General features: G+C 43.7%; 2 protein-coding genes across 2 annotated transcripts; both read left to right on the top strand.

Annotated features, from left to right (window-relative positions):
- The first annotated feature begins 782 nt into the window (after nucleotides 1-782).
- On the top strand, nucleotides 783-12,316 carry LOC119287043 (calcineurin-binding protein 1-like). The gene is made up of 21 exons (XM_037566534.1): nucleotides 783-914; nucleotides 994-1,068; nucleotides 1,796-1,915; nucleotides 1,996-2,036; nucleotides 2,689-2,900; nucleotides 3,029-4,968; nucleotides 6,164-6,388; nucleotides 6,469-6,616; nucleotides 6,713-6,829; nucleotides 7,070-7,269; nucleotides 7,370-7,605; nucleotides 7,697-7,907; nucleotides 7,996-8,151; nucleotides 8,237-8,394; nucleotides 8,591-8,783; nucleotides 9,758-10,122; nucleotides 10,247-10,427; nucleotides 10,593-10,822; nucleotides 10,899-11,547; nucleotides 11,626-11,710; nucleotides 11,805-12,316. Exons 1-21 carry the CDS (start codon nucleotides 912-914, stop codon nucleotides 12,038-12,040), a joined length of 5,781 nt encoding a protein of 1,926 aa, XP_037422431.1. The 5' UTR covers nucleotides 783-911; the 3' UTR covers nucleotides 12,041-12,316.
- A 593-nt stretch (nucleotides 12,317-12,909) lies between these two features.
- LOC119287042 lies at nucleotides 12,910-15,837 on the top strand. The gene is made up of 2 exons (XM_037566533.1): nucleotides 12,910-13,320; nucleotides 15,568-15,837. The coding sequence occupies exon 1, from the start codon at nucleotides 13,021-13,023 to the stop codon at nucleotides 13,306-13,308; it is 288 nt and encodes a 95-aa protein (XP_037422430.1). The 5' UTR covers nucleotides 12,910-13,020; the 3' UTR covers nucleotides 13,309-13,320; nucleotides 15,568-15,837.
- The last annotated feature ends 7,439 nt before the right edge of the window (nucleotides 15,838-23,276 follow it).

Raw genomic sequence — 23,276 nt, 5'->3', positions numbered from 1 at the left:
TCGAGATCCCATGCGAAATACGAAGAATTTGAGTAGTAACATGCATCTAGTAGAAATAACTAATAAGTGAAGCACACCAATTTCTAGCTAGAAAATCAGAAAGATAAGTGGCCGGCGAAACCTGCTTCTCTTGTGCGGATAGGGAGAAGCCGAACTGCAATCTCACATGGGAAATCATCTAGTTGCATTAATCTAAGCTGGTTCACCTTCTTGCAATATAATCTTAACAACTCTCCTGCTAACTTTAAAAAAACCACAATCTTTTTATTTTTTGAGAGAAAAAAGATCACAACTATTCATCTGAACCTTCCATTCCGTGTCCGACGACTAGACCTGGGCATAGGCAGCCCGGCCTGAGCCTGGCCCGAAAAGCCCGTCTGGGCCTAGTTGGGCTTGCGGTTTGGGGCTTGGGCCTCGTTTTCCAGCCTGGAAGGTAGTTTGGACCGGGCCCGGGCTTCTCCTTTTTAGTGTTTCGGGCCGGGCTTACATGTGCAAGCGCTGAAAAACAGCAACCAGGCTGGGTCTTTGGGCTTAATTTCGGGCCGGACTCAGACTTGAAAAAGTGTGTATTTCGGGCTCTAGGCGGGGCTTGGGCTTGAGAACATAAGGTTGGCTTTCACAAACCCGGCCCGAAACCCAGCCCGGCGCAGCGGTTGAGCGTGTTTTAGCGACGACACAGATGGCAGAAGCCCATGGGCAACACGACCCCACACGCAAACGCATCTCACAACACTGTAGCCCCGGCCCCGGCCCCAGCCCATGAAACCCATACCCCAATCGAGGGGAAAAAACCTTGGCAAAGGCGAAGCCGTAATTATTCTCGGGACGCACTTCCCCGGCGGCGACCACCGCTCGCTGCCGGGACCCTCGTCGCCGCCGGTCCCCGTGCGGCCTCCTCCGCGCCGCCGGCCATGGTGAGCTCCTCGCCCCTCGTATCGCGCCCCCTCGCCCCACTTGTCTGATTGCTTTGCTTCTCACTCCGCCCCTCCGCAGTTCTCCATCGCGGCCATCAACGAGAGCGACACCGTCGGCCAGTGGGAGCCGCTCGCGCCGACCAAGGAAGCACAGGTACGAACTCCTCTCCCCGCCCTTCCTCCCGCCCGTCTCTCTCCGAGCGTGCCACGCTCCTAATGCCTGAATTTCCAGCGGGCTTGGTATGTAGCTCGTCACCCGGGCCACGTTAGGGTTTTCGATTTCTCCGAGCGCAATGTGATGGGTTAATTGGGGTATGTGATTCATTTAAACGCGGCGTGGTAGATGAAACTACAGACTCCAATGCTTGCATTGCCAAGATTGCAGGCGCAGGAGGGCAATACACTATAGTTAGATCTTTCAGGTTTAGTGCAACTGGTCCTGACGCTGAGTTATGTAGTGTACACGCCATGTTTGATTCAAAAGGAGGACTTCCTTGTGGTTATATATAATGCACATAGCCTTGTTTTTGCTACCAAGGCTCAGTTTGCAGTTGCTGAACTGTGCTGCATTGTGCTTGTTTTATAATCTGCTGTGGGAAAATAGCCACGAAACTAGAGGTAAGTTGGTTAAACAAACATCAAAAGCTTTTAATATGGTTGGATGAGCTGGTTGATAAGCTGGATTATCATAATCCACCTCAATGCCAACCGCGGCCTAAAAAGGGCCAGAGTCTGATTTTTGAGTTGTAGAAGCTCTTAATATGTCTGTCAAAATTTATTTGATACTAAGAAGGGGCTAGAGTGACTTTTGAGTTTTAGAAGCTCTTAATGTTGTTGTCATAATATATTGTATTATTGAAATAACCTTTTACTGCTGTCAGGAATCTGCACTTTCGCATAAATACCATGAGGGACTCCTCAAGTTGCAAGAAAAAGACTACACAAAAGCTTGTGAACTTTTGGAGGATGTTTTGAAGGATCCACTAATATCCGAAATTCAGGCAATCTCACTAAGAATATTTCAGATGTTCTTCCTTCATAACAGCAAATTGTTCATTTCAACAATTGTTTATTTCAACAGGTTGAGAACATTGGCAGTGATCAGCATTTGCTGCAGCTAAGGTTCTCTTTGTCACCTTTTTGTAATGGTCATGCTATAAATGTACTTTTTTATTCGTCATTGAGAGGATTATGTGTCTGTCAAACTCCTGGACATAATGTGGATGTTACATGCAAAATTGGATGAAACTGGTCACTATTCACAAAACAATGTTATTGCAAAAACTAACCTGTACCCCTATAAAAGATGTCAACTAGTGGCAGTGGTCTATTCACCATTGTCTACACCACATGTTGGATCTAGCATATATCGTTGACAAGAGGGCAAGTATGTCTGTATCCGTAGTTTGATCTGGCACAAGTGGCATATTTCCTATTTTCTTTAGTTCTATAGTATTTTTTTCAATCTGTCTCACTACACGGATATTATGCTAGTTATTTCAAATCTATCAGTATGAATCAGAATGGTGTGCCGGCTCTAGTAAGTAGCTAATCCTATGCATGTCATAATAAAATCATAATGCACTGCTTGCATGTCATAACATGCTGAAACCTGCAGGTTTATCGTAGAACACATTGCATAGTTTGTCTTTGTCTTTTTTTGTGTGTGTAAATGGTCGGTCTTTGTCTTGATCTTGAATTGGTTGACTGACTTGAAATGTGCGGCATTAGTATTTGCTGTTCAAAATGCTGACCTTCGTCCTTAATTGCACAGGTTTTTGACATTGAAAAACCTTGCATCTGTTTTCCTTCGACAAGGATCGAAATTTTATGATAATGCTCTCCGCTGTTACCTACAAGCTGTGGAGCTTGATACAAATGATTCAGTTGTATGGAATCATCTGGGAACACTCTCGTGCACAATGGGTTTGCTGAGCATATCAAGATGGGCATTTGAGCAAGGGCTTCTATGCAGCCCAAACAATTGTATGATGTCCTTCTCATTCCATTTTTCTTTTGATTTAATCAGCTACTTAGTAGTTTAACTACCATATCTTAAACTTGTGATGCCTTTTTTTTTTGTTTTTTCATTCAGTTTTGGTTGCTTTATACAGGGAACTGCATGGAGAAACTTTTGGAGATCCTTATAGCGATCCGTGATGAAGTTTCTTGTGTTTCAGTAGCAAATTTAATACTTATGAATTGGCCATCACATCATCGTGCATTACATGTAAAGAAGACCATTGAAGATGTGGAACCAGTGCCTTTTGCACCACGGGGTATCGACATCCTTGAACCCAAGCATGCCAAACTTGAATTTTCCAATAAAAGAAAATCTGCAGACAATGTATTAAATCAAGAAACAAGGAAGAGGAGTAAACGGGATGCAACATTGCAACTTGTTGAAGCCAAATGGACATCGGTTTTAGATGGCATCATAAGTCTCTTAACTGCAAAAAATGTGAAAGCTGATGAAAATCATTGTGCAAATACTGAGACTAGATGTTCAGACACTGAGGGGACTGTCAAGGGGCTTGCTTATAACACAGTGGATGTCGTCTTATCTATAGGTACATCCAAACCTATGGAATCTGCTGGTGAAAGTGAAAATGTTTTGTACCGGGATGGTGAAAGTTTACAATCGCATGATGGCACACCTACAGTTAAAGAGAAAGATGTTAATTCAGACAGAGAACATCCTCATGAAAGGCGAAGCAGACGCCTTGAGAGGCTGCGGAGTCGCAAACCCGAAAAAGATGAAAATGAATCCAATGGCAAAGATTTATCTCATGCAATAACTCAGTTTCTAGACTCATTTATCCTGAAGGGGGCAAGCACTGCATATAAGACTGATTCTTCTGGAAATGCTGACATTTCTAATCCAGAAATTCCCACATATACGTCCGACCGTGAGGCAGACGATGTTAAGCAATTTCTATTAAAGATATGCAAGAACAATGGTCCTTGTCATATTGGCTTTATGTTATTGGAGGAGATTGCTCATATCGACATACCTTTTCAAGATTACTTTGCTAACTTTGTTGAACTAGAGAAACTTACTAGAGGCTGGGCGCAAGATAGATCTGCGCTGTGCAGTTTATTTCTTGCTGAACTATACTATGATCGAGCTATATGTTCTGGAAGCCCATCAACATCCTCAGAACTATCTGATTCTTCTTACCATCTTTGTAAGGTCATCGAATCAGTAGCTATGGAATTGCCATTATCTGTTGAGAAAATGAACTCCACCAGCTTTGATTTGGACAAGGAAAACTGCAAGGCAGAAATACGTTCAAGTGATAAAACAGAGAGAAATGCTTCAGATACGTCCAAAAGCTGTTCAAACTCTAACGGATCAATTTCCAGTAACATGTTTTGTGATGAAACATCTTCAAATACTGATTATGTGTTCTGGATTCGCTTCTTCTGGCTGAGTGGCTGTCTGTCCCTTGCACAAGAGTGCAAAGAAAAAGCTTATAAGGAGTTCAATGTTGCTCTGTCACTCCTAAGAAGTAGCAGCAAAACGAATGGCAGTAGAGAGTTTATCCCTCTACCTCACAGCAAGCTTGTAAAGTTTCTGACAGCTGATAGGATTCTGCGTGAAATTAACTTGATCAAGCTCGATTATTTACTTTGGAAGAACGATGAGAATATCAACAACATAACTCATACAGAGTTCAAGGAATTGCTTCCTCCACTGTTGCTTTCCACCAATGATGTCTATGGTGGCAATGCATATGATTTGCCGAGCAAAAGTGAGAACGTGATTTCACTTGAGTTGGGTGCCTTGGATGTCTTAATATCTGCATGTGAAAAGGCTAAACCAATGAACGTCAATATCTATCTTGACTCTCACCGAAGGAAAATACAAGTTCTAACTGTGGCAGCTGGCATGGTTGGATCTATTACTCCCCACAAGGGAAACATTTCAAGTGATGCGGATTTTGTGGAAGCACTTAACAGAAATCGGCTGGACAGTGTTGTGGACGCAGTCAAGGACGTATCACGAAGTGTCAGTACAGCAAAAGACGTTATTGATCAATGTGATACTTCTGTAAGTCATCACTTCATTTGTCTATGAATCTCTGTACCAGTCATTTTTTGCCAAAATGTCATTTAGGGACAGAGGGCGTACTAGATATCAGCATGTTAGTGTTCTCTTAGCCAGAAATATTTAGGGCATTTTGGTTGATGCCAAAATATGGCAAGCCCAAAAAGATGGTTATCTGTTGATTGCCTACCAAATTACATTGCATATCTCTACAAAAATTGCTGAACATTGACAGGTTTTGGTATTGCCAAATATTGGCTTGCCAATGTTTTTGCTGCAGACCAAGCATACCTTTAACTATTTAAGATGAGCATAAGTGAGAAGTCATTGTTAAATCTTTAGAGTTTTTGTAGCCTTGATGATGTTGAAGGATATTTGGTACTCCCTCCGTCCCATAATATACGATCTTATTACATCCAATATACTACGGGACAGAGGGAGTAAATATTATAGCTCTATGTAGGCTGCATAGATGGGATGTTGGAATATTTAAAATTTGGTGCATTTATGAATTATGACAGGTAGTCTAACTTTGGCCATTTATTATATGTTTTATTTATAAACACCTAGATTCGCCATGGAGAAAAATAAATAAGCATGTTTGTTGTAAACATATACTTCGCACATTATTATCTTTTTTTTTACCACCATATTATCTTAGTAGTCAAACTACAGGACGGCATAGTAGATTGGCAAGTTTTCCAGACTTGCAGGCTGCAGCTGCAAAAAGTTACACATATGGTCATATTGATGCCATTATGTTATCCTGCTATTTTTAAAGCTCTGTAATTAGATATAATAGGAAGTTAATGTTATTTTGAATGTTGAAGCATTTCAGTGGTTAATTTCTTGTGCATGCAAGAAGTTCATCTGAGCTGTCTGCTATTCATTATAGGATCTAACCATTATTATGGTGGTATGGGGACTGGGGAATTTGCTATGCTGTTCATTCTAGGATGATTTATGTTGCGCTTCCTATGTGTTTGCTCCTTTGGCTGTCTCATAGTACATTGTAAAGTTGCTTATCAAAGGTGTGCTAGGATGGTGTATGGTATTATGTGTGTTGTAACTTATGACTATTCAACGTACTTAGTAATATGTCATGATTATCCCTGTAAAAATACGACACCCCACACCAGTCAGTAATTTAATGGATCCTAACAGTGTCACCAAAGTGACTGTTTGCTATTATTTGCAGGATTGGCAAGAGGGCTTGAGTTCACTAGTTCATATCATTGGCAATATTCAATCATTGCTTCTTACAATCATGTGTGCTGCTGTCAAGATGATTGTATGGAGAAAACTCTCGTGCTCTGGAACCTCGGATGAGGCTGACCAGTTGGAGAGTTCTTGCCTTGTAGATGCAGCCATTGCGTTTTGCAAACTTCAGCATCTTGATCCAACGATATCGGTCAAAACTCAGGTATGTGTTTCCTTCATATTAGTGATAAGATTTATGGTGTTTTTTTTTAAAGTTCAACTTACTTTTGTTCACCTATGCAGGTTGACTTAATTGTCGCAGTCCATGATTTGCTTGCTGAGTATGGGCTCTGCTGTGCCGGAAGGGACGGTCAAGGGGAGGAAGGGACTTTCCTCAAGTTTGCAGTCAAACATCTCATGGCATTAGACGTGAAGCTAAAATCTCAACTTAGTAGGTTTTTTTTAGCAAACTTATTCTGGTGGACATGTTTCTTTGTCAGTTAACTACTTAACTGCTTGCACTGGTCTTCTCTATCTTATTATATAGATCCAAATGGAACGGAAGGAGATTCACTTCTAGAAAGTGGCAGAGCAGAGGACAGTGTAACTGATGACCGCCCTATTTGTGACGATAAGCATAACTCTGAGGATGAGGAAGAATCGGGTAGGCCTCGATTACTCTGACCATGTTTATAATTTGTGTCTCCTATAGTTCTATTTATTATGTGGCAGAGAACTACAGATGTTGTATAATGCCAGACAATGCTGGCTAGTTTTGTCTCTGTGAGCATATAGAACCGATCCTTACTCCTTAATTCTTGGTGCTGTAGTGAAAGTATATTAACAAACAAATAAATGTAGCCTTTTGTTGGTATTTATCCTGATAAATGCTCTGCCAATGCAGAGTTGGAGGAAATGCAATCAAGTATTGATAGTGCCTTGGACCAGGCTTTTTTCTGCTTATATGGTTTGAAGATAAACCCGGATTCTTGCAGTGAAGATGATCTAGCCGTACATAAGAATGCAAGCCGCGGTGACTATCAAACAAAAGAACAGTGTGCTGATGTGTTTCAGTATGTCCTACCATATGCAAAAGAGCTATCTGTGAGTAAATTCATAATGAGTTGTTAGTTTCAGTTTTGATTGTATGAAGCATTAAATATAGAGAATTAATGCATTTTCTGTTCTTAATTTATTATTTCAGAAAACTGGTTTGGTTAAACTACGGAGAGTGCTGCGCGCGATACGCAAACATTTTCCTCAGCCACCTTCTGAAATATTAGTTAATAACCCTCTTGACAATTTCCTGGACGGACCTGATTCATGTGAAAAGATACTCTGTGAAATTTATGATACCCATGGATCTAGGGAAGCAGTCCTGAATGTACTGTTTCCAGGTGAAACAGGCTATGAAGCATTCAAGAAACTTTCCGCTGACAGGTTTTACATTGCACCTAGACTCCCTTAAGCACTGAAACAGAATCAGTAGAGGATATACACCAACTATTTTTTCTGTGACTGATTCATGCAGCTCCGAGCCTTACTCAGATGTTTATGGAAGCCTGTATCACTACATCGCAGAAGCTGAAGATACAAGTCCCAGCGACAAGTACACAGGTTTTGTGTTGAAAAAGGAAGGAGGAGAATTTGTTGAACAAAGTGCAAATCTTTTCAAGTATGATCTGTTGTATAACCCATTACGGTTTGAAAGCTGGCAAAGGCTTTCAAGTTTATATGATGAGGTAATATTCTTAGTTAGGAATTGGCTGAAGTTTGGCTTGTATTATAGTCAATGCTGTTGTATAACCAGTGTTTGTCATGCTTCCACAGGAAGTTGACCTGTTGCTGAACGATGGTAGTAAGCATATAAGCATTTTGGATTGGCGAACAAATACAGCTTTAATTCAAAGGGTTGAGGCAGGCCGTAGACATAGTCGACGCAGCCTGATGATGAGTTTAATATTGGCTAAAACTATTCCTGATCAGGTGTATCCATCAGTCTATTGTTTTTCCGGTACTCACCAGCGAGATGCCTTTGTGTTGGGAATGACATCTAATCACCTTTTTTCAGGTTGAAATGCATGAATTGTTGGCCCTAGTTTACTATGACAGCGTTCAAAATGTGGTACCTTTTTATGATCAAAGATCTATATTGCCTGTGAAGGATGCAACATGGGACATTAACTGCCGAAATTCGCTGAAGCAATTTGAGAAGGCTTTTGAACTCATGTAATCTGGCACACAAAACCTGTACTCATCTTTTTATCTTCTGTTTTTGGAAACACAGTACAGACGTAGACTCTCACAAATACGCACACACACTCACCCCTATGAATGTAGCATGCACACCCTAGCTCTACCCCTATGAGCACCTCCTAGAGTCTGAGCCGTACATGTAATGATATGATGCTTATTTATCTTGCAGGTCTCAGTGGCTCCATGCATTTTACCTTGGAAAGCTGTGTGAGAAACTGGGGCAATCACCTGCTAAGGCATTTTCATACTACAAGAAAGCCATCACATTGAATCCAACTGCAGTTGACCCGGTTTACAGGATGCATGCATCACGCTTGAAATTACTTTATACCCGAGGGAAACAGAATCTTAATGTGATACAGGTTTGTTAAGATAACATATGTCAATTGATTTTTAAACAAATGGAGAGAAATGTTAGGCATCAGTTTAGTCTCTTCCTTTGATGGTTTTAGTATACTCCTGTCCTCACCCGGATATGCTTTTTCATATTGACTGACTTGTGAGTGATGGTATGGAATGTTCCACCAGTGAAGCCATGCTCATGTTGATAATCAAATGGCTGAGTCTGTGTTTCTTCAGATGGTTTCTCTTTTAAAAAGGTTAATTTAGCACATTAGTGAAGTACATTTATAACTGTATCTTGGACAAGATCTGGCATCTTGATAGCTCAGGTGGTTACATTTGGTCACTGGATTTTAGGGCTATGCTAGGCATTGCAGTTCTATCAGGCATTCTTATATATAATAAATAATGGTTCCATACAGGCCATATAAATAATTAAAGTTCTAGAACAACGCAAGTAATAGTTTCACTAAGTTCGACAACCACCAACCAAGTTTCTCATAGATAAACCCCCCCGACATATGTGATGTCAAAATACCAACTAAACAAGTGTGGCCTTATGTTCTATAGGATAGATTAGATGTGGTTCGGGCTATATTACACATGAAACGAGCTAATGAGCTGCTGATGAACCAGCTTGGCTCATTAAGACAACGAGTGAAAAGACAAAGCAGTGCTCGGCTCAGCTCGTTCTTGCGAACTGAGCCACCGACAAGTGAGCCCAAGTCAGCTCAGGATCTTTGAGCTCTTTGGCTATATTGGGCAACTTGTCTGGCACCAAGAGCTCAATTTTAAGTATTATATATAACACCAAACTGTGAATTAGAATCTTAAATATTAAAATCTTGTAATGTCAAAATACTTTATGAGACCTTCGTCATTCTGGATTTCCAATCAGAGATGCATCCTTGTTGGTAGTTATGGTTTTATCTGTGTCATAGTACTTTAGTAATAGGTAATTAAATGTTAACTTTGTGGATTGTGTGGTTTGTAGGTAGTTGCTGATTACACATACAACCAGTCGACCAAGGAAAATGTCTTGAGCATGCTGGGGTCCTCTGAACAGAATGATAATGCTCTGGATGATGCGGAGGGAAATAAGTTAGTTAAGCCTGATTTACTTGATAAAGCATGGCACATCCTTTATGATGACTGTCTGCATGCCCTTGGTACTTGTGTGGAAGGGGAGTTAAAGCATTTCCACAAGGCAAGGTACAAGCTTGCTCAAGGATTTTATAGAAGGGGTGAAGCAGGGGACCTGGAGCGGGCTAAGGAAGAGCTCTCATTTTGTTTCAAATCCACTCGCTCTTCCTTTACAGTGAACATGTGGGAAATTGATGGTGCTGTTAGAAAAGGAAGGTAAAGCCTCTTTTGCTACATGTGTAATGTTGTTGTGAACTTACATACTGATGTAATTGACTTTTACAACTTCTGATATTGATAGTTCCCCCAAATAATTCTTATTGTCCGTTCTTTCTTTCAGGAGGAAAAATCCGAATATCGGTGTATCCAGAAAGAATCTGGAGGTCAGTTTATCAGAAAGTTCACGAAAATTCATTACATGCATCAGGAAGTATATGATACTATACTTGGACCTGTTGGAGAAGAACATGGATTTGTGGACTCTTGAGAGGGCATACACATACCTGCGAACCGATAAGAGGGTACCTCCTAATTATCAGTATAATGATGTTAATACATACTCCCTCCGTAAAGAAATATAAGAGCATTTATAGAACACTAAAGTAGTGTCTAAACGCTCTTATATTTCTTTACAGAGGGAGTACCTTTTTTCTGGATATACAATACCTATTTGTTCTCTTTTGTAGTTTGCTCTATGTTTGGGTGATATTGTTCCTGTCGGTCTCGGGAAGTATCTTCAAGTTTTAACAGCAGCGATCCATGATCCTGAGATCCGTCGAGTTTGTGGTGATGTTTCTACTGAGCAACTACTTGAGAAAATGTTTGGTGTATTCATGGACCATGCAAACCTGTTGGGTGATATAAGCACCATACCAGAGGTGAACAGTCCAGAGTTGTCAGAATGCAATCTTTACGGGTAAGTAACTCAATCAGAGTGCAATACACTATTCTTTAAGCTAGATAGTTGTCTTATTAGTGCTTCCTTATGGCAGCTATATCCACCAATATATCCATTTGCTCGAAAGTGATGTCCGAGTAGATGTTCTTGAAGCACTAAACGAGAAGATAAGAAAGCGTTTCAAGACACCTAAATTGACAAATAGCAACTTTGCGAAGATCTGTAAGCATGCTTCTCTGTCATGGTGCCGTTGTATACTCATCAAATTGGCCTCAATCACCCCGCTGCCTGAATCTATGGACACAGACAATCAGCCTGTTCCATTATCCAATGGCCTTCTGTTGTACGTTGATCTGCAACCTGATGAGCTCCTTATCTCATCCCCTGATGGGCCTACTCAATTCAAAGGTCTTGACATGAATTGGTTTGAGACACTCGCTAGAATTAAAAACATTCCGATCAGACAGACATCCGAAGATAACATGGAGACTGCAGTTACTGTAATGAAGAGCACTTACAACTTTTATCGGGACAGTTCTTGTGGAACATTTCCCTCAGGTATTAATCTCTACACAGTAACCCCATCCCAGGCATCTGTTGAAGGGTTATTACAGCAAGCCCCCGGTATAGTTGACACCCTTGACCTAAGCATCCCAAGGAAGCTCCTTCTGTGGGTATATACATTAGTTCACGGTCGATATTGCAACATATCCGCTGTCGTAAAGTACTGCGATGAGATGAAGGTACGTCCTGCACTGCTCATCACGTGAGTACTTGCTGTGTAGCGTTTCATCCTTCACATCATTTCATTCCTTCTGCAGGCAAGAAATAAAAGAGGAACCCTAACGGCGGCAGCTTCGTCACAAGTCACGCCTCCAGCACCGCACAGCTCTGTTTCTTCTCTGGGTATTTCGCGCAACTTCTCACATCTGGGCATGTGCTGAAATGATAACCACCTTCCCTCTTATTTACCTTGATATGCGTTGTTTGTTGTTCACAGTCACCTCCAAAGAAAAGAGTGCGCATACCGTGTCCAGTGAAGTTCAAGAAGCAAATGCCTCTGCTCCAGTAGCGGCCACTGTTCCTCTCCACCAAGAAGCAGAGGGCAGCGCATCGCTGATTGCCACCGAGGCACAGAAACCCAGCACCGCGGCATCTCAACTGTCGCGCAGCAGCTCATCTAGGACAATGGAAAGTGCTCCGGATGGCGGTCAAGGCAATGCCGGTGCAGCTTGATTGTACATCATGCTTCTGTACACCCATGTGAGCTCCGCGGATGGTCATGAGTTCTGAATAGATTGAAGGCTTCTTCCCTTCCAGCAGAAATATGATGTACTTACTGCAGTTGTAGCAGGACTAGGTCTGATGCCTTTCCTGGTGTATAAAACTAACATTGTATTAGAAGCTAATGTAACACTAAGGACATGCAAGTTCGGTGAGTGTTTGGTTGTAGTCAGAGTTGTGATGCGCCACACCTTTTTAACATCTTACCCCACTTTTCAGACTTGTTTTCTAGCCAACTTTTTCCACAGCCGTGAGAACCTGTGACGACCAATTTTACATTTTTGGATCTAATCCTACCATCTTGAATTTCTAGGCAGTGTTAGGAACTTGCAACAGATTAAAATAGAAAGAGTGAGATATTTGCAACAGAGTGGTTAAATGCAGCATTGATACATCAACTAGTCCCCAATGGCCAGTGCTCACTTTACTGCATCATCTTGCACATGCTACATTTTGAACCCTAAATTTTCCCATCAAAAAATATTTTGCACCCTAAACTTGTCCCAAACACTCGGATTAGTACAATTTTTTTTCTAGAACACACACAAAAAAAGATTCCCACCTTTTCTTCATTTCAAGCGTAAACTTTTTCTTCAGTCTCCAGTGAAAAAAAACTTATTCTTCATTTTTTTGACCAGTATTCTTCAGTTTTTTTAGGGGTGACTTTTTCTTCAGTTTTTTTTAGTTGACTTTTTCTTCAGTTAAACAGAACTGAAAATGAGCGGACTAGGCTAACTTCTGATATCACCTTCCGACCCAAAACTGTTGGGCCGGGCTGGGCCGGTCATCATCTGCTGCAAATCCACGTTGACATCGCCGCCGGCCACCCACCCACCATCCCTAACCACGAGACGCCGACCGGGCCGGAGGAAGAAGACATTTCCTCAGATCGCCCCCCCTCGCGAGCGAAAGAGAGAGAAGCCTCGGCCGCCATGGGATTCATCATGGAGTTCGCGGAGAACCTGATCCTGCGGCTGATGGAGGACCCAGACCAGCGCGACGAGGCGCAGCGGGCGCACGTCTACCGGATGAAGGAGCGGTGCGAGCGCACCAAGGCGGCCTGGGCGCTCCCGCTCCGCCCCTACGGCTTCTGGACCTTCGACCGCTTCAACTCCCAGCTCTCCTGGGACCCCCAGATCAGCCAGGCCGCCGGCCGCCGCGACCCCTACGACGACCTCCTCGCCCGCCACGCCGGCCCCGCCCCGCCCTCCTCGTCCTGAAATCCGAATCCGGTGCGTCACTTCCCCTCCCCTCCAGCCAGATCTACATGCTCGTTGTTCCTTCCGTCCATTTTGCCGTGTCCGCAGTCGTCTCTGCCTGCCTAGGGAGGGATTGGATTGATAGCGCAGGCGGATTCGAATGCGGCGATCCGTGGAGGAGAATTCGATGTAGGTTAGAATGCTCCAGCTAGGTGTCGTTTAGTTTGGGCCGCATAGTTTGGTATTGTATAAGTTATTAGTATGCCAGATTTTGGGTGCTGCTGGGTGAAGGACGGAGCAGTTCATATGGCTTACCATTTAGTTGATTTTGCGAAGCTGTACCGAATCGCCTTATCTCCACCGGTTATCCATTGTGAATATTACCAAAAACGTTGTTAAAATACTTCTACGAGAGGGTTTTATCGGGCTGAGATACCAGTATATTACTTTAGTCCGCTGGTTGGAGAAGCCTTTAGTGGATTTTTATTTCAGGTTTTGATGAGTTAGGCTTTGTGTTACCCCAGCCACTGGCATTCTGTTAACGTAGTGTGTTTCGTGTTGCTGTCTGGATCTCCAGTCCTGTTTAATGTTTGTTTCGTGAGTGGTGAGAAGGCCTGTAGGCATGCTAGAACATTCAAAGTACACTGCCTTTCGATAGTGTGCGCTTTTCGTTGGGCTGTTTTGATTTTGTTGAATTCATCAGCCTTAATTAGTTTTTGTTATGCAATTGCCTGACTGGGCTACTGGATCATTTCTGTCTCACATGTGAACTGCACTCATCGAGATGCTCTTACAATCTGGTTGTACTAGGGCATGCTTGAGTAATCATGCAAATGTTGGTGACATTGTTCTGTGAGGATCAAGGATAGATAATACTCTCTTCAAACTTGTAGGTTCTATCTATGTATTTGGTCATTCGTGTATCAGACTTAAATCTGTTACCTTAGGTCTTCTGTTAACCAAAGGGGGTGACAGATAAGTATGTTCACTTGAATTGAGCAACTTGCTGCTTGTCAAGGTTCTAGTTCATACACAACCCATTAGGCTTTGTTAATACCGGCACCATAAGCTCTGAGTGGCAATGATTAAGACCTTAATGCTCTTCTAACTACATCGATATTAGATGACCTGCTTCACAAATTTAGCATTGTTCAAAATTTCAAAATTGAACATCAGGTAGCTATCGTGCTGTCTATAGAGTGGAAACATATACTCATAAGACATACATAATTTTGCGTATGATACAACTCACTCCCTCCATTCTTAAGTATATGCCCTTCTACAATGCGCACAATCAGAATTTTGAAAACGTTGACCAATATAGACATAAGTATTTGTACTTGTTGTTGTATGGAAATGTATGGCTAAATGTGTGTATTGAGACCATCAATATCAAGGAATAGTGGGAGTAAGAGATAGTACTATTTACCAACTTATTACTCTAGGTGGATCCTGGATTTGAGAATTGAGTTGCTGATAAGTAACACCTACTTTTTGATGATTAGTTTGCCATCTTCCTTATTTTTTGATGATTAGTTAGTTTGTGCTTTGAACTTACTCTCCTTGTTTTACTATGAAGAAGCAATTCCATTGATTAGAAGAAAATGTCTATTGTGAGGGCCTTATGAGTTTTGGCTGCTACATAATCATAAAATTTTGTAGTTCTTTTTCCTGTACCCTTAGCTCAAGTATGGCTGCTACATAATCAAAGAACAGAAGGTTGCACCCTTGGAAATACCAGATGATTTTCAGTCACTTCTTGCATGATCATTCACTGCTCACTTTAAATCATTCGAACATTACAGTAGCCTAGCCTCAAAGATTCACATTTCTCAGAAATTATACCTCAGGTTAGCTATTGAATTGCTATCTTTCTATCATGGGAAGTCATGTTTGAGTGTCTATATACCGCAAGTGCACTTGGGAGTACCAGCTGATTGTCAGCCGCTGCTTTGCATGTTCATTCCCTGCTCGATTTAACTCATTTGAACGTTCTAATAACCTCGAAGATGCACATTTTCCAAGAAATTATATCATGACCAGGTCTGCTATTGAATTGTTATCTTTCAATCATTTGAAGTCGTGTTCCAGTGTCCATATATCCGTTTGTGCTGCCTGACAAATAATATATTGCTTAATCCATATGGTTGGCAAGTCGGCGCGTCGGCAGTATGCTTTTTTTGCTTAAAAAGCATCTGTCCACTTGTGCTCTCCAAGTTTTATTTCCGTCACGCTTGAGAACTCGGATGGTTTCATGACGTTTAATTCGTTTCCCCGCAGGCATCATCCGTGAGGAAGTGTGGTTGCACCGGATCTACGCGGGCAGCAATAAGGAACTCATTTCCCTCAAAACGACTGTGATTGCATTCCCTTCTGTTTCATATTTATCCTTGAACTGCCCCAGTTGGTTCATCTGCTGAATGGTTACTTTGACAAACTTCCTGTTCGGCAAGATACCTGAAATGCTTTGTATCTGTTGATTTTCAGTCTTTGTACCATGAAAGCTTTCAATAATCTCACTGTGCACATGTTTTTCCTTTTGGTGGTTTAATTATCTCGCCGCGCACATGCTTGAGACCTGCGAGTTCTTAGGCTGGCCTTGATGGTCTGCTTTATCAAATGTTAATGGCAACGAATCATGTGAAAACCGATTTTTGGTGCAAATCTGAAAATTCCAACCAGAGCCATCGGATCCTGAACGGATTCCTTCGCCTCAAACGCCCGGGCACGCTCGGGCGGACGACCCGGTCACGGTCCGCCCGGTCACGAAGATGCGTCCTAGACGGGCTCTTCAAACGCCCGGGTTAACTGGTGGCTCTCATACCCAGCTTAAACTTCAAACGCCCCGGTTAACTGGCGGCTCTCATATTCAGCTTAAATATTCGGTGGATATGGGGGTGCCCAGGCGCGTCCACCACGTTGGACTGAAGTCGAAGCTCATCTCCTCCATCGGATTGATGGCATCGTATGGCGGTGCTTCGACCGGTTGCGTAGTGGCTAGCCCGGCTAGTTAAGCCGACCACCAACATCGAAACCCTACCCCGCCCATATTTTCCTTTCCTGTCCACTGTCGTCGTCACTTTCCACTCCCCATCCACCACCACTAGTAGACATTCCTCTACTCCGCCACCACTAGTAGACATGCCCCCACTTCGCCGGGTAAGGAGCCATCCATATCTAACATCGAAGCGCGGGCTGCAACTCCTTGAGCAGATTTGGGGAAGGTGTGAAGCCCGGATCACCGTGGGGCTACCTCCGAATGGAGTAGATTCGGAGGACTTGAGGAGGAGGAGGAGGAGCCGGAAGAGGATGTAGGGGACGCTCGGGACGCGGATCTGTAGGCGGAGCAGCATGCCATCCTCGATTCCCCCCGCTCGGAGTCGAATGCGAAGGCCATCCGCCGTTGTCGGGAGGAGATGGAGGCGGAGCACGCTGCAGAGGAGGAGGAGCCAGAGCCCTCCTACGCGTCCGTCCACCCGACGCCCGACACCGATGTCTTGGACAACTCCGACGATGAATTGTAGCTAGGGTACCGTAGCACGTAGGTTTATTTTGCATGGTTTGTAGGGCTTTATGGGGTGAAATATGAGAAACTCAGATGTAGAGGAGCAAATTTGAAACGTGACCGGTCTCTGTCCGCAGAGATGCCCGGACGTGTCCGTGGACATTTGAGGGCCGAATTTGTAAAGTCCGGCCAGCCTTAGGAAGACGCCAACCAGTTCCTCACCATAGATACATACGGGCACACAATCAGCACCGCCACATCCCCCGTCCCACCACCCACCCCCCACGTAAACCCACGATGAAGAGAATGGAGGGCGCGGGGAGTAACCGGCGCTGGCGGGCGGTCCTGGACGACTTGATGTCGCTTCCGCCGGAGATGCTCAACGACATCTCGCCCGGCCCCCTTCGAGGAGCTGGTCCGCACCTACCGCCTGTCCCGTGCCTGGCGCCGCCGCTGGGAATCCTCCCCGACCTCGACATCCAGTTCGACCCGTGGTCCGGCGCCGCGCCCGACGCTCGCGCCTCGTGGCGGTGCTCCGCGCCCGTCGACGGCTTCAGCGCCCGCGTCCGCGTGCGCCACTTCGACCGCGCCGCCTGCTGGCTCCTCGCCCTGGCGCGCAAGCGCGTCCGTGTTTGTTGGGATCCGATGAATTGCGAGTTTATTATCATATCTATCTATGAATATTATTTGAGTCTTTGTTGAAATCTCTTATGCATGATTGTTATAGTCTCGTATTTCTTCTCCAAAACTTTGGCTTGGTTTGGCCAACTAGATTGATTTTTCTTGCCATGAGAAGAGGTGCTTTGTGATGGGTTCGATCTTGCGGTGCTCAATCTCAGTGACAGAAAGAGACATGACACGCATGTATCATTGCCATTAAGGATAAAAGGATGGGGTCTATTCCTATATGAATAGATCTTGTCTACATCATGTCATCGTTCTTATTGCATTACTCCGTTTTTCCATGAACTTAATACACTAGATGCATGCTGGATAGCGGTTGATATGTGGAGTAATAGTAGTAAATGTAGGCAGGCATCGGTCTACTAATCTTGGACGTGATGCCTATACATGATAATTGCCTTGGATATCGTCATAATTATTTGCTCTTATATCAATTGCCCAACCGTAATTTGTTTACCCTGTTGGGAAACGTAGTAATAATTCAAAAATTTCCTACGTGTCACCAAGATCAATCTAGGAGATGCTAGCAACGAGAGAGAGGGAGTGCATCTTCATACCCTTGAAGATCGCTAAGCGGAAGCGTTACAAGAACGCGGTTGATGGAGTCGTACTCGCGGTGATTAAAATCGCGGAAGATCTGATCCAAGTGCCGAACGGACGGCGCCTTCGCGTTCAACACACGTACAGCCCGGGGACATCTCCTCCTTCTTGATCCATCTAGGAGAGAGGAGAAGTTGAGGGAGAGCTCCGGTAGCACGACAGCGTGGTGGCGGAGCTTGCGGTTCTCCGGCAGGGCTTCGCCAAGCACTACGGAGGAGAAGGAGGTGTTCGACGAGGGAGGGGCTGCGCCAGGGGAAGGGGTGCGGCTGCCCTCTCTCTCCCTCATTATATATAGGGGGAAGGGGGGAGGAGGAGGCGCCCTAGGGTTTCCCTAGGGGAGGGGCGGCCGCCACAGGGGAAACCCTAGATGGGTTTGGGCGCCCCCACCCCTAGGAAACTTGCCCCCCAAGTCGGAGGGGCGGCTGCCCTAGGGGAGGCACCCCCACCTCTCCAGGTTAGGTGAGATTGGATGGGAGGGGCGCACAACCCCTTAGTGGGCTGGTGTGCCCCTCCCCTTGGCCCATAAGGCCCCCCAACGCTTGCCGGGGCCTCCGAAACTCCTTTCGAACACTGGTCGTCACCCGGTACTCCCAGTACAATTCCGGACTCCAATACCCTTCGTCCAATACATCGATCTTCACCTTCGAACCATTCCGGAGTTCCTCGTCATGTTTGGGATCTCATCTGGGACTCCGAACAACCTTCGGTAACCACATACTATTCCCATTACAACTCTAGCGTCACCGAACCTTAAGTGTGTAGACCCTGCGGGTTCGGGAACCATGCAGACATGACCGAGACACCTCTCCGACCAATGACCAATAGCGGGATCTGGATACCCATATTGGCTCCCACATGTTCCACGACGATCTCATCGGATGAACCACGATGTTGGGGATTCAATCAATCCCGTATACAATTCCCTTTGTCCATCGGTATGTTACTTTCCCGAGATTCGATCGTCGGTATCCCTATACCTTCTTCAATCTCTTTACTGGCAAGTCTCTTTACTCGTTCCATAACACATGATCCCGTGACTAACTCCTTAGTCAAATTGAGCTCATTATGATGATGCGTTACCGAGTGGGCCCAGAGATACCTCTTCGTCACACGGAGTGACAAATCCCAGTCTCGATTCGTGCCAACCCAACAGACACTTTTGGAGATACCTGTAGCGCACCTTTATAGTCACCCAGTTACGTTGTGACGTTTGATACACCCAAAGCACTCCTATGGCATCCGGGAGTTGCACAATCTCATGGTCTAAGGAAATGATACTTGACATTAGAAAATCTCTAGCGAACGAACTACATGATCTTGTGCTATGCTTAGGATTGGATCTTGTCCATCACATCATTCTCCTAATGATGTGATCCCGTTATCAACGACATCCAAGGTCCATGGTCAGGAAACCACAACCATCTATTGACCAACGAGCTAGTCAACTAGAGGCTCACTAGGGACATGTTGTGGTCTATGTTTTCACACATGTATTATGGTTTCCGGTTAATACAATTATAACATGAACAATAGACAATTATCATGAACAAGGAAATATAATACTAACCATTTTATTATTGCCTCTAGGACATATTTCAACAGTCTCCCACTTGCACTAGAGCCAATAATCTAGTTACATTGTGATGAATCGAACACTCATAGAGTTCTGGTGCTGATCATGTTTTGCTCGTGAAAAAGGTTTAGTCAATGGGTCTGCAACATTCAGATCCGTATGTACTTTGCAAATCTCTATGTCATATTGTAGATGCTGCTTCCACGCTCCACTTGGAGCTATTCCAAATGGTTGCTCCACTATACATATCCGGTTTGCTACTCAGAGTCATACGGATAGGTGTTAAAGCTTGCATCGACGTAACCCTTTACGCCGAACTCTTTATCACCTCCAAAACCGAGAAAATTTTCCTTATTCCTCTAAGGACAATTTTGACTGCTATCCAATGACCCATTCCTGGATCACTCTTGTACCCCCTTGCCAGATACGTGGCAAGGCACATATCAGGTGCGGTACACAACATGTCATATCGTATAGAGCCTATGGCTAAGGCATAGGGGACAACCTTCGTCCTTTCTCTTTCTTCTGATGTGGTCGAGCTTCAAGTCTTAACTTCACACCTTACAACTCAGCCAAGAACTCCTTCTTTGACTGATCCATTTTGAACTCCTTCAAGATCATGTCAAGGTATGTGCTATGTGAAAGTATCATCAGGCGTCTTGATCTATCTCTATAGATCTTGATACCCAATATGTAAGCAGTTTTACCTAGGTCTTCCTTTGAAAAACTCAAATCAAACAACCCTTTATGCTTTCCAGAAATACTACATCGTTTCCGATTAACAATATGTCATCCACATATACTTATCAAAAATGTTGTAGTGCTCCCACTCACCTTCTTGCAAATACAAGTTTCTTGCAAACTTTGCATAAACCCAAAAGCTTTGACCACCTCATCAAAGCGTATGTTCCAACTCTGAGATGCTTGCTCTAGTCCATAGAAGGATCGCTGGAGTTTGCATATCCTTTAGCATCCTTAGGATCGATAAAGCCTTCTGGTTGTATCACATACAACCTTTCCTCACGAAAACCATCAAGGAAACTTTGCTTTGACATCCATCTGCCAGATTTCGTAAATGAAAATGCAACAACTACTAACATAATTCTAACAGACTTTAGCATCGCTATGATTTAGAAAGTCTCATCACAGTCAACTCCTTGAACTTGTCGGAAACTTCTTTGAGACAAGTCGAGCTTCATAAATGGTGACATTACCATCAGTGTTTGTCTTCTTCTTAAAGATCCATTTATTCTCAATGGCATGCCGATCATCGGGCAAGTCCACCAAAGTCCATACTTTGTTCCCATACATGGATCCTATCTTGGATTTCATGGCTCCTAGCCATTTGTTGAAATCCGGGCCCACCATCGCTTATCCATGACTCATAGGTTCATCGTTGTCCAACAACATGACCTTTAAGACAGGGTTACCACTCAGAAGTTGTACACACCCTTGTCAACCTATGAGGTTCGATAGTAACTTGATCTGAAGCTTCATGATCATCATCATTAGCTTTCTCTTCAACTGACGTAGGTGCCACAGAAACATCTTTCTGTGCTGCGCTACTCTGATGGTTGAAGTAAAGGTTCAACAATCAAGTTCTATCTTCCTCCCACTCAATTCTTTCGAAAGAAACTCTTTCTCGAGAAAGGACCTGTTCATAGCGACAAACACTTCGCCCTCAGATATGAGATAGAAGGTATACCCAATAGTCTTCTTTGGGTATTCTATGAAAACACAATTGTCTGCTTTGGGTTCGAGCTTTTCTGGCTGAAGCCTTTCGATATAAGCGTCGCAACCCCAAACCTTAAGAAACGACAACTTAGGTTTCTTGCCAAACCATAGTTCATACGGTGTAGTCTCCACAGACTTTAGATGGTGCCCTATTTAAAGTGAATGTATTTGTCTCTAATGCATAACCCCAAAACGCTAGTGGTAGATCATCAAGAGCCGTCATAGAACGCACCATATCCAATAAGGTTCGATTATGACGTTCGGACACACCATTACGCTATGGTGTTCCAGGTGGTGTCAACTGTGAAACGATTCCACCTTGTCTTTAGTGATTGCCAAACTCATAACTCAGATACTCTCCCCTTGATCAGATCGTAGGAACTTGATCTTCTTGTTACGATGATTCTCAACTTCACTCTGAAATTGCTTGAACTTTTCAAATGTTTCAGACTACTCAATTCATCGGTGAAGGTGAGAAAATAACGATATCCACCGCGCACATCAACACTCATCGGACCGCACACATCAGCATGTATGATTTCCAACAAGTCACTTGCCTGTTCCATTGTTCCAGAAAACGGGGTTTTAGTCATCTTGCCAATGAGGCATGGTTCGCATGTGTCAGGTGATTCAAAATCAAGTGACTCCAAAAGTCCATCGGTATGGAGGTTCTTCATGCGCTTTACACCAATATGACCTAAGCGACAGTGCCACAATAAAGTGGTACTATCATTATCAACTCTACATCTCTTGGTATCAATGTTATGAACATGTGTATCACTATGACTGGGATTCAATAAACCATTCACATTGGGTGCATGACCATAGGCGGTATTATTGATGTAAACAGAATAACCATTATTCTCTAACTTCAATGAATAACTGTATTGCAATAAACATGATCTAATCATGTTCATGCTCAACGCAGACACCAATGCAAACAACATTTATCTAGGTTCAACACTAAACCCAAAGGTAGAGGGAGCGTGCGATGGTGATCACATCAACCTTGGAAACACTTCCAACACACATCGTCACCTCGCCCTTAGCTAGTCTTTGTTTATTCCGTAGCTTTTGTTTCGAGTTACCAATCTTCACAACTGAACCGGTATCTAATACTCAGGTGCTACTAGGAGTACTAGTAAGGTACACATCAATAACACATATATCAATATACTTTAGTTGAAGTTGCCAGCCTTCTTATCTACCAAGTATTTGAGGCAGTTCCGCTACCAGTGACCGTTCCCCTAATAGAAGCACTTCGTCTCGGGTTTGGGTTCTTGGGTTTCTTCACTGGAGGGGCAACTAGCTTGCCATTCATGAAGTTTCCCTTCTTTCCCTTGCCCTTCTTGAAACCAGTGGTCTTGTTAACCATCAACACTTGATGCTCCTTCTTGATTTCTACCTTCACGGCCTTAAGCTCGATGAACAGCTCCGGGATCATCTTCCCTTGCATGTTATAGTTCATCATGAAGCTCTAGTAGCTTGGTGATAGTGACTAGAGAACTTTGTCAATCACTCCCTTATCTGGAAGATTAACTCCCATTTGATTCAAGCGGTTGAAGCACCCAGACATTCTGAGTACATGCTCACTAGCTGAGCTATTCTCCTCCATCTTGTAGGCAAAGGTCTTGTCAGAGGTCTCAACCTCTTAACACGGGCATGAGCCTGAAATACCAATTTCAGCTCTTGGAACATCTCATATGTTCCATGGAGTTCAAAACACTTTTGGAGCCCCCACTCTAAGCCGTAAAGCATGGCGCTAAACTATCAAGTAGTCATCAGAACGTGTCTGCCAGATGTTCACAACATCCACAGACGACGCCAGAGGGGTTGGCACACCGAGCGGTGCATCAAGGACATAAGCCTTCTGTGTAGCAGTGAGGACAATCC

The sequence above is a fragment of the Triticum dicoccoides genome, chromosome 4A (assembly GCF_002162155.2).
Source record: "Triticum dicoccoides isolate Atlit2015 ecotype Zavitan chromosome 4A, WEW_v2.0, whole genome shotgun sequence".
Classification (NCBI taxonomy): Eukaryota; Viridiplantae; Streptophyta; class Magnoliopsida; order Poales; family Poaceae; genus Triticum; species Triticum dicoccoides.
The sequence above is the reverse complement of the archived record's forward strand: the minus strand, read 5'-3'. Positions and strand labels throughout refer to the sequence as shown.